This window comes from Thermobia domestica, chromosome 8 (genome assembly GCF_964235325.1).
Source record: "Thermobia domestica chromosome 8, izTheDome1.hap1.1, whole genome shotgun sequence".
Classification (NCBI taxonomy): Eukaryota; Metazoa; Arthropoda; class Insecta; order Zygentoma; family Lepismatidae; genus Thermobia; species Thermobia domestica.
The window spans coordinates 140531503-140547464 of record NC_137461.1 but is presented as its reverse complement, the minus strand read 5'-3'; the positions used below and the strand labels follow the sequence as shown (position 1 = coordinate 140547464).

The 15962-nt window shown below is 34.6% G+C and overlaps 1 protein-coding gene across 4 annotated transcripts in view; it reads left to right on the top strand.

Moving 5' to 3' along the window:
• Rubicon (run domain Beclin-1-interacting and cysteine-rich domain-containing protein rubicon) overlaps window positions 1-14718 on the top strand; it is a 77738-nt gene extending 63020 nt beyond the window's left edge. For all 4 annotated transcript variants that reach the window (XM_081769062.1, XM_081769061.1, XM_081769060.1 and 1 more), the window contains exons 12-13: window positions 4886-5039; window positions 11119-14718. In XM_081769062.1, coding sequence (XP_081625188.1) covers window positions 4886-5039; window positions 11119-11322 — 358 coding nt within the window. In that variant the 3' untranslated portion in view covers window positions 11323-14718. The remainder of the gene's footprint in view (window positions 1-4885; window positions 5040-11118) is intronic.
• Window positions 14719-15962: the final 1244 nt, after the last annotated feature.

The window sequence follows — 15962 nt, the reverse complement described above, 5'->3', positions numbered from 1 at the left end:
CGAACGATGTGATGGTGCCTTATCGTCCAAAAGAGTCCAACTGCCAATTTCGCGATATTCGGGCCGAATACGACGAATTCTTACCAGCAAACGCTTCATGACGCCCAAGTAAAACTCTCCAGTGACTGTCTGGCCGGGCTGAACAAATTCTTTGTGGATAATTCCTTTTGAATCGTAAAAACAAATCAGCATCACCTTAACTTTTGACTTCACCAAGCGACTTTTTTTGGGTGTTCCTTCATCCGGCGCTCTCCATTCAGCACTTTGCCGCTTTGTTTCGGGCTCATATTCAAAACACCACGTCTCGTCACCAGTTACAATCGATTTCAAGAAGTTTCGATCCTGCCGAGCACTTTTAACGATGTCTTTGCAATGCGCAATTCGATCAACTTTTTGGTCTTCGGTGAGTTTGTGTGGTACAAACCGCGAATTAACCTTCTTAAGGCCCAAAACTTTGGTCAAAATGCGGTATGCGGTTGGTTGAGGAATGCCTAATTCCATTTCAATAACTTTCACCGACGATTTTTTGTTATGTTTGATGAATTCACGCACTTTTTCGATGTTTTCTTCCGATAATCCGGTTCTGGGACGGCCTGATCTTTCGTCATCATCCAGCGTCTCTCTACCCGATTTGAATCGCCTGAACCACTCGTAAACTTGCGTACGGGATAGACACTCATCACCATATGCATTTTGTAGCATTTGGTGCGTTTCACTAAAAGTTTTACCCAGTTTAACACAAAACTCAATTGCAGCTCGTTGTTTGAAACTCATTTTCCGACCGATGTACACAACACACTGACAGTTGAAACGCAATAATTTTGTTGCTGTGCATCCAAATGTCATGACATTTATACCAGTTGTCAATGAGGGACTACGCCATCTACCGGTAAAATATTACAACAGATGGCACTAGTGGTACTATTTGTTTTCAAAAGTTCGGTTTCTTTTGGAATGGAGGGTGTATGATGAGATTTCATGAGTTTCATGTACACTTGTTACACGTTTGTTTTTCAAGTTATCGTTCCTTTTCAATATCGAGGCTATATGAGACGTGGACCAACAATTTAAGATGAAATCCGATCCATCGTAATGCGTTCAAATTCCAAAGCATAATACTGTAGCGTGTGCTAGCCACGCTATACTGCTGCACTGACCAGTGGAGAGGACTACACTTGTTACCATTTAATATGTTGTAAAATCTAAGAATAATTCTGCATCGTTTTTGCAATTTGCCTATAGCGTAATACAGTACATATTACGTCTATCATACATAAAGTATAACTTAATGTATTACAACGTTTGGGAGAAGAGTGTACACAGGAGTGTAAACCAAAACGTAACGTGATAAAATTTGGTGTCCTTTTCGAATTAAAAGCCGTCGCAATCACAAATAATGAAAAGTGAAATGTTACACTTTATAGTGGTCCTTTGTAATGAAAGTCATATCTGAAAGATGCAATAATGTTATAGATAGGGCATTAGAATACGGAGTAAAGAACTCGCAAAGGGATAACAAGATTACCGGAGTTCTTATGCACGGAAGTGACAAAGTGACAAATTACGCGGGTTACGCGATAAGTGGACCCAGAAGTCGATAAGTGGCTAACAATTCATGTATAACCACCTGACATAATTAGTGACGAAACCACAGGGAGCAAGGGGGATTTGTCCCCCGTAGCTGAAAAGTACAGTGTATTACAGTCTGTCACGTTTCGTGTATACATTCTCCGTTAATTCGTTATCCTTTTGAAAGATTCCTTGCATTGCGGCCCTTTCGCCCTGCCTATGACAGTTATGTTCTTGAGATATGATTTTCTCTACAATGTTATGGACCACTTCCTCTTGCATCCTTTCTTTGTCCGCTATGAAGTGTCACATGCGATTTTCCACGATTTGCGATTGCGACAGCTTGTATTTCACAAAAAAGGTCGAATTCCGTTTGGTGTTTCACAAATTATTTTTGTTTGTTTGTTTTCGTGTGTAGACTATTTTCTCAAACCTTGTAACATGTAAACTTCATATGTACTTTAAAAATCAGCACGCTTAATTATACTAAGAGTAAAGTTACAAGCATTTTCTAACTTAGTTCAAAAAGCCCTTGAAAATTGCTGTAGCCGTCATTTTGTTGGCGAGAAGTATGCGACTCATTAAGAATACTTCTTTCATTCAGCATCCTTTGTACAAGGTTCATTATATTATACATATTAATTTTCCTTTCGTCTTGGATCAGTTTTCTAGTTTAGCAAGACGATTTTACTGTTGCTACATCCCTCGAAGTAGTCTTCCCCTTGGGAGAGCAGGAAAACTTAATTTCACAGTCATTTTCACTTTTCATTAATCACCTGTCTCCTTTAGTCTGAAGGGCATAAGTGTAAGATGCGAAAATATTTTTTTCGGGGGGAGGGTCCCTCGAATTTATGCATCTAAGTTGGTTATATACAATATATTTCTCTCAGTTAAAGCAGCGAAACTACCTACAAACGTTGCAGTCATCATCATCACATTCTCCTTTATGAACACATTAGTAGCCAAAAGATTAGCGCGTACTTTCTGTGGATGTTTCTGGTAGTTCCGCGGTACGGACATATATTACAATTGCATATTTAATTAATAAAAAGGTACGGGCACCGCACTAAACTTTCTCACTCCAATTCCTAGAACTAAATTATATTGTGCTGTAGTTGTTAATGAAACATTTCTTTGTGAATTACGAACAAAATTCTAAGGAATTTTCAGAAAATTTTACCGAAAGAAAACTCATCCCCAAAAATAAACTACCCTTTGCAGATTTTTTCATAAGAAATAACTTATGCCATATGTTAGGGTTACTAATAAAATGTTTGTTTATGAAACAAGAAAGTCGCATGAATGGTATTCTACAAAATTGAGAAAAAAAATCACCCCAAGAGAAAATACACCTTGTGGATATTCTCATGGAAGTGATTTATTCAACATTATAAGAATAGTAATGAAATATTTGTATATGAAATAAAATCGTTTTTGAGAAAATAGTCTGAATAGAAACTTATTCTCAAGAATAAACTACCACTTGTGATTTTTTTTTTCGTAAGGAATAACACACAATTCTATAGAGTTATTAATGATATATTTATTTATGAAATACATTATAAACAAAATGGGATGACACGTTATTGAGAAAATCGTCCGAAAAAAAAACCCATTCCCAAGAGATAAACTATCTCTCGTAGATTTTTTCATCACAAATGAGGTGTCAGCTTATTAATGAGATACTTATTTATGAAATATGAAGAAAATTGCATGAGCCGTTTCTGAGAAAATCGTTCGAAAAAAAAAATCCCCAAGAATAAAGTACCTTTCGTAGATGTTTTTCAGCACAAATGAGTTATGTCATATTGTCAAATCATTAATGAAATGTTTATTTATGAAATATAAACAAAATTGCTTGAAACCATGTAGTAAAGATCGTCCAAAAAATACTTACCCCCAAGAGTAAACTACCTCTTCTCGATTTTCCCAGAGTTGTGGCTTATACCATAGTATAGAGTTATTATTGAAAATTTGGTTTATCAAATAGCCTATAAACAAAATCATCTTCCTACCCCTAAAATTACGGATAGTTTACTGATTATATATAAAATCAGTAAACTATTCGTAATTATATAATCAGTAAACTATTCGTAATTTTAGGGATAGGAAGAAAATTTCAAAACCATCTTGGAGAATCACATAAAAACCTTAAGTTTAAAATTTGGTCTCGATATGTGGGACGGTATGGCCTCTAGGTGAATGTACATTAGGAAGAACAGACAGACAAATATCGAAAATTCACTTTTTCAATTTGTATAGGTCATAAAATGTGTAAATCCGTTGAAATATCGAATTCGACTTTTTTTTCACGATCACCATACTTTCTTCTCTCCTTTTGACGCTCGAAAGTAATAAAAATACTCGATGACTGAAACATTATCTTCCAGTTTTCACAGGATGCTGTCATATACGAGTGAAACTAGCTAAATTTTACACAGTGTGGCAATTAGGAAGCAAGACTGGGTCTGTAAAAAAAATGACTAACCAGTGAAATCAACTTATCTCGGTTTATTCGAAGTAGGAATCTCTTTTGCCTACTCATACCTTTGCACGATCGAGTAAGTCGAGGAATGACTTGGAAGACTTGGACTATAATGGTGTTCAATACTCCCGTTACTGTTTTCTGGGTATTGGAAACGTTGTCCAAAAAGCAAAGGAAAAGAAAGTAATCATAGGTCTGGTAAGTATGCGGAATGTATTAACACAAACACTTTTTTTGAAAGTGGGAGGGAGGGAAGGGGGACTCACGAACAATCACTGCGTTGTTCGCTCCTCCGTTAAGGAATGAGGCATGGAACGTTCACACACCTTCCGCTTCTTTAAATTCTCTGTTGCTATTTAGCGAAGAGTCTCCTTATTCATCTCGACGAGGTCTGATATTATCCTGAGACTTGCATTTCGGTCATTCAAAATGATATCTCGATGAAAACTTGGTCAATGATTTCAGTTGTTTTCACAAACCTGCTTTTAAACTGACAATTTCTGCACATGTTCTCAAGCTCACACGCAAGATCCATCACTATGATAAATTTCCCTGCCAAAACTAACTTCACATAAAAAAAAAAAAAAAAAGAGTAAGTCTCGTTTCCTATTTGCTGTACTATGTAATTGTACGCAACTCATATGTTAATCAGATTAACATAATTTGTAGATCTTCGCAAAGTGTTGTACTCAACGGTAGATTCTAATCCATTTGTCATAAGAAAATTATAGTAAACATTCGTATTGACATTTGTGCTACTGACTTAACATAGTGATTCTTTCACAACGATTGGTAATGAAACTTGTGTTAATGAATGTTATTTCTTTATAGGTTGCAAGAATGTCTTAAGAAAGAACGCGAATATATGTTCATGGAGCCCGAAATATACTCAGTCCAAGATTTGGTGCAAGTACGAAGTGGAGAACTTCCTACCCGCTTGAAGGATCTGGTAAATAATGGCACTCAACATGTTAAGAATTGCCAGGTATGAACAATTAGAATGTTAGATTTATCAAAAATTAGATATTATATTTCATGCACTATTTTTTGAAAATCCCCCTCTCCTCTCCTTGCCACCGAACCCATATCGTATGAATTTCAGATACTGGAAATTGTTTGACTGTAGAAAATGAAGACTATTAATGTATTTGAGATCCTTTCGTTCAATACTTTTATCACATATCCTATAATAACTGGAAATAAATGTTGAAGTTAATTAATTGTAGACAATGTAAAACCACGCTCAGGAATTCTATCATTCTGTTTACAAATTTCTGTAATTCCTGAATATTATTTGTACTTCCGAATTTTCAAATTCAACAATCACACATCAAATCGTGGTGATACAAGTTGCAACATGACGGAGTTGATTTGTGCGCTTTTTTGTTCTTTAGTGAAACGTATCCAGCCCGTGCTGATGCCAGTGCTCTGTAAATTTTATAATTACTGCTCGCCTTGCATCACTTAACTATCCCTTGTATAAATTTAATTTTGTTTCCTTTAAATGAATGAGTAAATTTTCAAATATGAGTCACTCTACTTCACTTCAGGCTCCCAATAAAATTTGTGAATCTTCTACCTTGTGTTGTGTTTCTTTTAAATGTTTCTATAGAACTCATACCGGGCTTTCCGCTTTCGAATCCGTAATATGCTCCTTCACATGGGCCTTTAGAGTTCTTTTGATTTTGCCTATGTAAACTCTCGTGACAACCGTATTTTGTTTCACAAATACCCAATTTTTCATTGGGATCTGTGTAATAACTCTTAAATTGGGTTTTTGAGGGGTTTCAAAACTGTACTGAAACCGTATCGCGTATAGATCTTATTCAATGCAATTGTCAATCTGGGAAAAATAGGCAATCCACCCAATACATACCATTCAACTTACTTTTCTGAAAAGAGACTGACAGATAGAGATTGACATTTATTGAAGCTAGGTAGTATGAATGGGTATCCGTTCCCATTATTAATTAATTTGTATGACCAGGTTAAAAGGGATGAGATTTACGTTCCAATAGACCTCAAACCGACACGAAAGACATAAAATGGGTTAGATTCTTAAAAACCTTATTTCTGTCTTCTGCTGTTAAGATATTTGTAGCTTCTCCTTGATATATGTATTTATTGTATTCAATTTTAGAAAGCGTCAGGAAAATAGAAAGTTGAAAATAGGTATGGTCAGCCAACTAGTTATGCAGTAATTCAATAATTCGAAGTGATGTTGCACGATGAATATTCATTAGGGGCTGCTCTGTAATGTAGTCACAAAGTCACGTATCTTTATAATTAATACGAAAAATCAGAATTAATAAAAATAATTGTAGAAATGTATTCCTGTATAGGAATGACGAGCGACCGAACAAAATTTTAGGTATTTTAAAATATAGTCTGCAACCCTGATTCATGTACATGACAGATTTGACAACAGCGTAACTCACGTGCTCGGTGTTACCCTCTGTTCACATATTCTGGCTTGGCTCTTTCTCGCATTAGCCTGCCTTAGAGAACAGCCCTTTAATCGCCTGCCCTTACATGGAATGCCTGCCGTAGGATAATCACATTTTTAATGTGACAGAGAAAAAGTGTTTTATCTTTCTTACCTCCTTGCGGCCGGGGCGAGAGAGGAGAGGAGGTGGACGGGAGGGTGGAGCACTTCAGCTCTGTGCTGGTTGTGCTCGCTTCAATGATGAAAGTAAGCATAGGAGGCAAGACCTACTTTCGCTTCGAAACCAGATTTTGTTCAGCGATATTAACCACGGAGATAATCTTACAAATACTTAAATTAGTATTTGGCATTCTACCCTAGAAGTAGTTACAAATATTTGGTTACAACTAAGTCTTGTTCTTACTTATACTTTGAGGCAAATATCCAGTAATCAACGACGTTCTCCCCAATACAAAGTACAAGAGGCGACAAACCGACCAGTGAATTAAATCTCCATATAACAGTGCATAAAAACGGAGAAAACTTATGGAGAAAGGAATTAGGAAAAAAATATCACAGCTTTCAAATTAACGCAGTACAATAAATGATATCTCATTTTTGAAGGTATGGTAATGCACCATTTAGGTAACAAATTTGATCTTTAAAATAAAATAGTACGGTAAAGCGCTTATCTTAATTCACGATAATGTACTTTCATCTAGCACAGAAAGTAACTTTATTGTCATTTTTAAAAGACAAAAGTAAAATGTAAAAATTATTAAGATGCCAACACTATTGGGGCTACCATCAGAAGTGCCGAAATTATTAAACAGTTTTTCTTAGAAAGTATTAACTCATTAAATCTCTTAATTTTTTTTCTCGTAGAGTAATTTTTTAATCTTATCTTGTCGCTGTTAGTGTCAGTTCATCGAACGCTTCCGATACTCATAAGTTAGTGAGAGAGAACGGGTTGGTATTGAGTGCAGTTTTTAAAATAGGTATTTGAATCCATCTAATATTCTGAACAGATTAGTTTTGAAGTACCACCACTTATTCCTTCTTGTCTTATTTTATTCTTACTTTCCTATCAAATGAGTCAATGTTGCAGTTTTTCTTCCTATGATCAATGTTATCCGTAATGAGTGTTCACTTTTTTTTTTTTTTTTTTCGTGAAATAATGATAATTGCTTTTGAAGTGATAGTTTGGAGATTTTTATGTTGCATTAAATTTCTGTGTGTATCTGATTGTGCCAATTTTGTGTAGGTTACCTTGTCCAAATTTAATTCAGATTTCTTTATAAGAATATTGTATGTTTCGAAATCAGTTCTTTCAATTTCTGTTTTAGCATTACGTAACATGTGATTCTCTAAAAGGTTGACTGTTCAATTTCACTATTGATGACCATGAGTGTACATCATCACTGGTGTAGAGTTATTCGTTTGTAGCGAGAGTTTGCTAAAGGCGCAGTTACTCGCGAATCTTGAATCACTATACTAGTTGAACAAGCTTCGTCCTCTTCTCAAACGTATTTCCAAGTTCCTAGCTTTGCTCTTGAGAGAAACTTGAACGAAAATTAATTAAATAACTTTAAATTCTTAAAAGTTCCAGTTGTTTAAGGAGTTACTAACCGTGTAGTTATCGTCATTACAAGCTACTTGACTACATTGTGTATGACAAACAACGTTAGCTAGCGTTATACATTATGACCATATTTGAAAGCTTTCAGTGTTCTTTGTTGCACATGTAATTTTCTTAATGCAATGAGCAGCTGAGTCCTAGATACTAAAATCTGTTTCCTAAATATTCTCATCCCACATACCTACAGGATATTTGTCAAATTTCTCACTTGGTAAGTTAATAACGTGTAATAATCACAAAAGTTGTATTGTTCCTCTTTTTCGAAACATGGACTTTCATAATGCATAAGTCTCGATTTCGTATGGAATAATTTCTTCATACCCTTTCGAGTAATTCTTTGGAACCAATGATGCCTTTGATTTAGTTCTCAAGATTCGATCTTTTCGGTTTCTTGTGGTCCTTGTACGAGGGGTAGAGTGTATTGGTACTGGTATTGTCCATGTATTTATTCTAGAACGTTTGCATGTTATGTAGAAGTAAGTACATACATTCTCTATTTCTCTACATCCTCTGTTGGACTCTCTTATTACAGCAAGGGCTGGATAAAAAGTAATAGCAGCATGGTTATAATTCTTACCTAGCTTCATATACAAAAGAACACGTGTTACATTCCTTCAATGTAATCGACTCCTGTCTCTGTCACCTTTTGTTACACGTGTGGAAGGTGTCGTATACCGTCAACATGTCAATCTTTGTCTATGTCCCGCATGGCTTCTCTTGTGTCGCAGTGGTTCGTTCATTTTGGCGAAAAGATCGTCATTAAGTGCCTAAAAACTCCATTTTGCACTGCGCCTACTTCAATCTTGATCCACACACGTTGTTCGTTCTTCTGTAACATATTTATTTTGTTTGGCGTTTGTACTTTCATCCTCTATTTTATGACTACTGGCTTTTGGCTTCCTCAAAAAGGATAAAAAAAAACGTATCGCTCTGATCATAAACCAAAGATCAAATCTGTAAACATAGATAAAAATAAACACTATAAAATCAAACTTTGAAATTATTTTATTTATTTATTTTTGTTTCAATTGTTGTTTCCTTCCAAGAATAAATCGTTCCAAAAGATAAAACACGTTCCATTCTGTCGTGTTATTTTTTATCTACATGTATAGAATTTATCTTGGATTTAGGATCACAGTGTTAGCACCTTTTTATTGTTGTTATTATTATAAATTTTGAATGCTCGTGCGTCATCAGGGTGTCTACTAAAATTCCAAAATGAAATTTCGTGACCTTTTCAAGAGCGAATTTGCGCGCGAATTAGGCCGAATTTTCATCCATGCGATAGAAACGTACTTTGCTTGCGATTTGGTAGCGTCTAAAGCCGGCCATAGACATTTTTTGTGGTGAATTTTGACGTTTCACAGAACAAAATTTTCCAATCTGCACTTACATTTGTACAGTTAAAAAAAAAAATCGTGACCCAGAAGCTAAATTTCGTGATTTTTCATGACCGTTTTCTGGTTTAGTGACATTCGTGACTTTCGTGACCGATAGACACCCTGGTCATTGCAAATTAACGGAGACAGACAATTACAAACAATTACAATATATATTAGTTTAACCGTTCCATAATTATCTCGGCTAGGCTAAAACCAGACAGACAATACGATGAGGCAGAGAATTATAATAGGAGAGGTAACAAAATAAGATTGTGGAAGAAAACGTAGAAGTTCGAAAAAAAAACACAAAGAAAGAAAAGAAAAGAAAAGCATACATTGGAACCTTTTTACTCAAATTCTCATTGGGCACTTCGCGTCATAGATCGTTGTGTCATTGAGATACCGTATCCTCTCACACAAACATCAGTGTTTTGTAGATGTACTCATTTAAATTTTACTAGACTTTTTAAAATATTTTAATATAAAAATATGTTTTAAACAGAGAGAAGAAAAAATCGCTCGAGTATATTAATGAGTGTAAGGTGAAGGACAACTACAAGAAACTGTCAATAATAGCTAGCTAAGTGTTCGAAAGCTAAAATTTGAGAGAAGCCAAACTTTCTTTAAAATTTCCCCCTGGGAAGCCCTGCAGAATTTGGTTGAGATCAATTAAACCATTTGGAAGACGAAAAACTGAAGTGTACTTTTAGGGGAATAATGGTAAAGCTCAGCTTGCTTCGCACTAATAACGTAGACCTCATTCCCCAAGATATTTTAAGTGACAATCCTGGAATAGCGATGCATTCCTCCGAGGCATTTTAATTGATAATTGCCCAATAACACCCACCCTTGAACTTTGGCGCCGTAATTTTCTGTACTACTTTGTTTCCTCTGTTTACTATCGCTCACTCCTGCGCGTATGTTGTCCAGTAAGTCACGAAGAAGGAAATTTTCACTCTTAAAAGGATAAATGTACATGCATAACGTATTGCACATGTGTAGGCGTAGCTTCATTTCATTGACTTCTATGCTAGAAGTAATTTTTCATAGATTATTCATCCGATATTCAATCTATTTAAAATTTTATTCTTTTATAAACCTTGCCTCCAATGGTCTTCGACAGTCATCCAAAGAACTAATGATCATCCCACAAGTAAAAAGTTCCCGCGCTTGAGTTTAATTAGTTTGAGGATGCTGAATCCAATAGAACTATTTTAAACGCATCCATCCATCCATGGAGTCACGAGAAAAATTATCTCAAAGTTGAGATCTTTGAGGTGCTTATGCCAATAGTAAAAGTATTCACGCTTCGATACATTTCTCATTGCACTTTATATACTAACTTGAGGGTGCTGAATCCAATAGAATTCCACCTTTCCCACACATTCACTTACCCCCCTCTCTCTCACTCACTCACTCTCACTCTCTCATTCACTTACTCACTCTTTCTTGCTTTCTTTCTTTCTTTGACTTTTCTGTTAGTTCTATTTCATAGGTACTTTTTAGGTCCTATCAAAGAAGTCATTCCATGTGTATCTATCTACATTTATTTACATGTTCATAGTTGTTTCGTATATGATGTTTATGTATATTTATATACTTTTAATTTTTGAAACAGCTCTGTGAAGCACGAGGTTTCTTGTGTGAATTGTGTAGCTCAAAGGAAGTAATATTCCCATGGCAACTCGGAAAAGTGTCGCGGTGTGGCAGTTGTGGTGCTTGTTTCCATTCTGCTTGTTGGGCATCTTCCTCACCATCCTGTCCACGGTGTGCTCGCCGTGACGCTCGCAAGAAACAAGATAAAGAAGAGTCGGAAGAATAAGATATTTTTGTAAAGAGGACTCAGAAGCATAAGGAATATTTTTGTTTTGTTTTGTAATGTAAAACAGTGGTCAGTAACTGTATTGCATAAAAATCTCGTTAATTATCTGTGTTTTTACAGGTAATGCTTTCTATGTATAATGCAATGTAGTACATAAGCTGCCATATTAATGTGTAAAATACGTATTGATGTATATTTCAATATTATTGTGATATCAAGATTACTAATTGTATTTCGTACATTTGCATACTTATGGTGTAAGTATGGACATGTAATGACGTTGTAATATACTGGCAACATGCATTATCGCAAGGATATATATATATGCGAAACGTTATTAAAGTGTACGTAAGATCATGTTTCTGTTATAATGTTCTATGAACGGTGAAGATTTTTTACTGGCTTATGGCGGGTATTTCATCCATAAATTTAACTGGATTTGTACATGGTGAATCCCGTTTTGTGGTCTCTTGTAAAATTTGAAGACAGATGATGTAATCTTTCTGATCTGACCTGTTTATTCATAATTGAAAAGTTGAAATTATTGATGGATCTATTTCAAATTTGTATCAAAGTTTGTAAATTTACGTATAAATAATAATTTCCTCAGGTTTTATTTAGTTTATATAGTATTACGGCACGTACTACATTGAATACAATAAATATTTGACTGATTTATTGTAATCAGTTAATGAATGTATAGTACTGCAACTTCTTTTCTAGTTACTTTATGTTGTTTAATGATGCATACAATCTTAATAAGTGTGTTCTGTGTTTAGAAGTAATTACAATATTTCTTTTAGATATTACAAGCTAGTTTTGTTGGCTAAAGGAACAGTTTCATTTTAACCGTTTGATAATTTTGTCATACTGGTAGAAGATTTTTTAAACACACAGTTCATTTTTAAATCAATGATTTTGATTAACAGGTATTTCCCATTTGTCATGTGAAATTATTTAAAAATTAGTGCTAAAATACTAAATGTTTCTATAATTTGGTTGCTTTTATATGTAATAGTGTCAAGACAAAGAAATAACTACTTTAGTTGCACAGGTTCAAAAGCAAGCAAGAATAACTAGAATATTTCGCTTGGTACAACAGTAAAAGTGCTGTATGAATACTCTGTTTATCAAAAATTGTCCTGACACGTACTCAGTTTAGCTTTGATTTGGATTACTGTCTATGTACTCTTTGCGGGATGCTTTCTATCAAGTTGTGACAGATGTTGTTAATTGGTATTTCCTATTATTCCATCGAAATAGAACTGAGTTCAACAACAGATATTAGATGCACTGGTCTCCGTTTCAATCACCATTCTGATGTATCCCAAAAATGTTAAGGTTAGGATTTTGGTTAATCATTTAAAACATGTTTCTTCATACATTTCCATAACAATTGCAGCTATTTGGTGGATTCTATTGTTAAAATGATCAGAATAGTCTAGTTCATTGAATTGCTATACTACTGAAAGCATCTCGTTTCCCGAACTAGGAAGGTGCAGAGTAGCCTTGGTAATTCTGAGGTCAATGGCTAATGGTAGAAATCCGTTACTCCCCACACAATTATTCCATTACCACAAAGTTACGATGTGTACTGTTTACTCCGTTAACAAGCGTTATTTGAGGCACTTGTATATCCATTCCCTGCTGTGCCCTGAAAGTACGAATTACGATTTGTTATCCTAGAGTACCGTTCTTCATTGCTCTAGTATTCAATTCTGACATCTTGCTCAAAGCTAGAACTCATTATTTAAGGATATGAATCGACGCAAATTCATAATAATTCGAAAAGGTACTCTTTATTTACTGCACCTAATAATCTAATTTTAACTACACTGTTTCGGTATTCCCCGACACTTTCTTCAGCAGGTGTAGGATAACTCATCTCACGTCTTAAAATTTTCACTTGCAATATTTCGTGTAAGAAGTAAACAAGAGTACGTTTAAAAATTTTTATAGTCAGATGCTTTTCATAGAAATAGTAAACTGAGTTCTTTTCCTACTGTATTAATGATTACAAAAATGTTATTGTATTATAAAACTCTTTACGGATATCTTGCAGTGTTCTTTTTGTTTTTGCTTACATCCTCATTAATACCGTCGTTCCCTAACAATCATCTTCGAAGGTCATTTTCAAGGTTTCCTAACATTAGTCAATTTGCCTTCTCTCAAAATCAAAGTGTTTGCACAGTATTATCCTACCTCTTCTATTGAACTGATAGGATTGAGACGCTTCGTTTTATTGTGGATATATTCTTTCTCGTAGCAGGAAACCATAACATGTTTCACTACTTCGATTAACATTGAGTGTTCTGCCCATTATTGGCAGCTAATATGTTTTACATATTGATAGAACTTTATTTTGAAAACGGAGGCTTTGATATCTGTTAAACGATAATTGACAGGGAGAAAAATGCAGTTAATGACTCATAAAGAACTAGTTATTCACAACAGGATACTTATTTTATTTGTATTAAGTTCCCGTTTGAAATTTCGACTTCATGTTTGTTGGATTCTGAAAGCTACATAGTTCCAGTTAAAATTTCGAAGTATTTTCAAGTAGGAGAAAATCGTCTGTGTCTATATTGAATTTAAAGTATATGAATTTTTCTACAGTATATGAATTAGTATTAGACAAGATTATAAAAGATTATAATACTTAACCATTGTAATCTGAATTTTCTTTTTCGTTTAGCAGTTTGAACAAAACGGTGAAGTATCTGAAATTTCAAATAGAATTTGAATTGTTAGATCTTGTTCGTCTTCCTGAAACAGAGAATGTAAGGAGCTTAAAGAAAGAAAAAAAAATCTTAGTAATTTTTTTGCGCTTGAAGGAAAGGTATATGTCTGCTGGTATAATTAAACTTTTACAACAACTCATAATATAATTGTAAGTTCCAAATATTCAAATTTCGGAAAGCTGATTAGTTTTTTAAGTCTGTTTTGATTGTTTCTAAACTTTAATGTGCGAATTTATAATTTCAGAGCATATTACGTTCTGCAATGTTATTATCATCATCATTAAAATAATAATAAACATCTCTTCTTGTAATAAGCTGTTACACGTAAATGGAATATTTTAAACACACATACTTCTGTTGATGCAAAATAATATAAGGATGAGAATATAAATGAGTGTTTGTCTTCACAGTAAGACTGTATGTAATGTTAACAACTTCAAAGATTTCTGGGGCCGCGGTGGCTCAGTGGTAGAGCTTTCACCTCTGGTGCTTGGGGTCCCGGGTTCGATCCCAGTCCCCGCCAAGTGAACTTTGTGGTCGACAAACACCGTGTGCGTGGGTTTTCTCGGGGTTCTCCCGTTTCCTCCCACTTTCTTCATTCCACCATTTCATTCATTACTCATTATCACCGTCTCCTTTAGCCTAACCGGCATAACCGTGGGACGTAAAACTCAAAGATTTCATTTAATTTTTTTATGAAAGATTTCTCTATTGTACCAGCTTTACCTGTTATGTACTGTAATTAAATAATAAACTAATCGTTGAGCAAAACAATGCCATTTTTATTATAAAACTAATATCATGTATCAGTTTCGCCAATTAAACAGTTTGGCATCATCAAACACTATGATTTACATGAGAATTAATAGATTAACACTACGAGACAGCTAATGCCTTCCTGTATGCTGATTGGTAGCTGATAGCCTATCACCTAATAGTGTTTCGTAATAACTTATTCTACTGTTCATGAATTTTAATTGCTGAGTACCAGTTCATCATTTTATCACCTTGAATTTCAATGAATCTTTCCTCTTTCTGTCTCTTAAAGACAGAAGGATGATCAGGAGATGAAAAAAAAAAAAAAACCAAAAAAACCAAAAAAACCGAAAGATTAATTGAAATGGTAGGTGGCAAAGTGACGAACTGGAACTCAGGAATTAAAATTATTGAGCAGTGGAATAAGTTATTAAAAACCCTTAAGGGAAGAATATTTCTTTGTTATACTAGAAGAATATTGTTTTGTTTTCGTTATTGAGTATGTGTTTGTGTGTGTGTGTGTGTATACAGTATCAGCAGGGGAAGGAGATTTAGCAGATTTTGATGTTTTGGTTTGAATTGTATACTGTAAGATGATTGGCTGTCAGCTACCACTCAGTCGACAGGAAGCTGTCTCATAGTATTTAATCTGTTAATCCTCATGTAGATCAAGATGTTTAGTTGGCGAAACTGTTACATGATATTAGTTTTATAATAAAAATGTGTTTCTTTAATCCGCGATTTGTTTATTATTTAACTTGAAAGATGTTTTACTACTTGAAAATAAATAACGTACTTTCTTTTTGTTAAGATATTCTCAAAACTACAGCGAATTGAGTTGACGTCGAGCCATCTCTCGTATAAGAAACAAACCGAAACTCAGATACTTCCAAGGTATATGGCTTTAGGTTCAATTGTTGTTGAAGATACTTTTGATTTCATGCGAAACAAACGAGTATGAGGACTTGTAGTTGATGTGCACGAGTATGAGGATGTGCACACGCTTTAATGCTGACAAGTCTGCCAGTATCAGTGGAATATTTTGGCGCCATACTGTATTGTCAGAATACTGTAGAAGTTGATCAATGTACGTATTGGGCACATGTGATATAAGAGAGCGCAACATAAAACAAGAGTGAATCG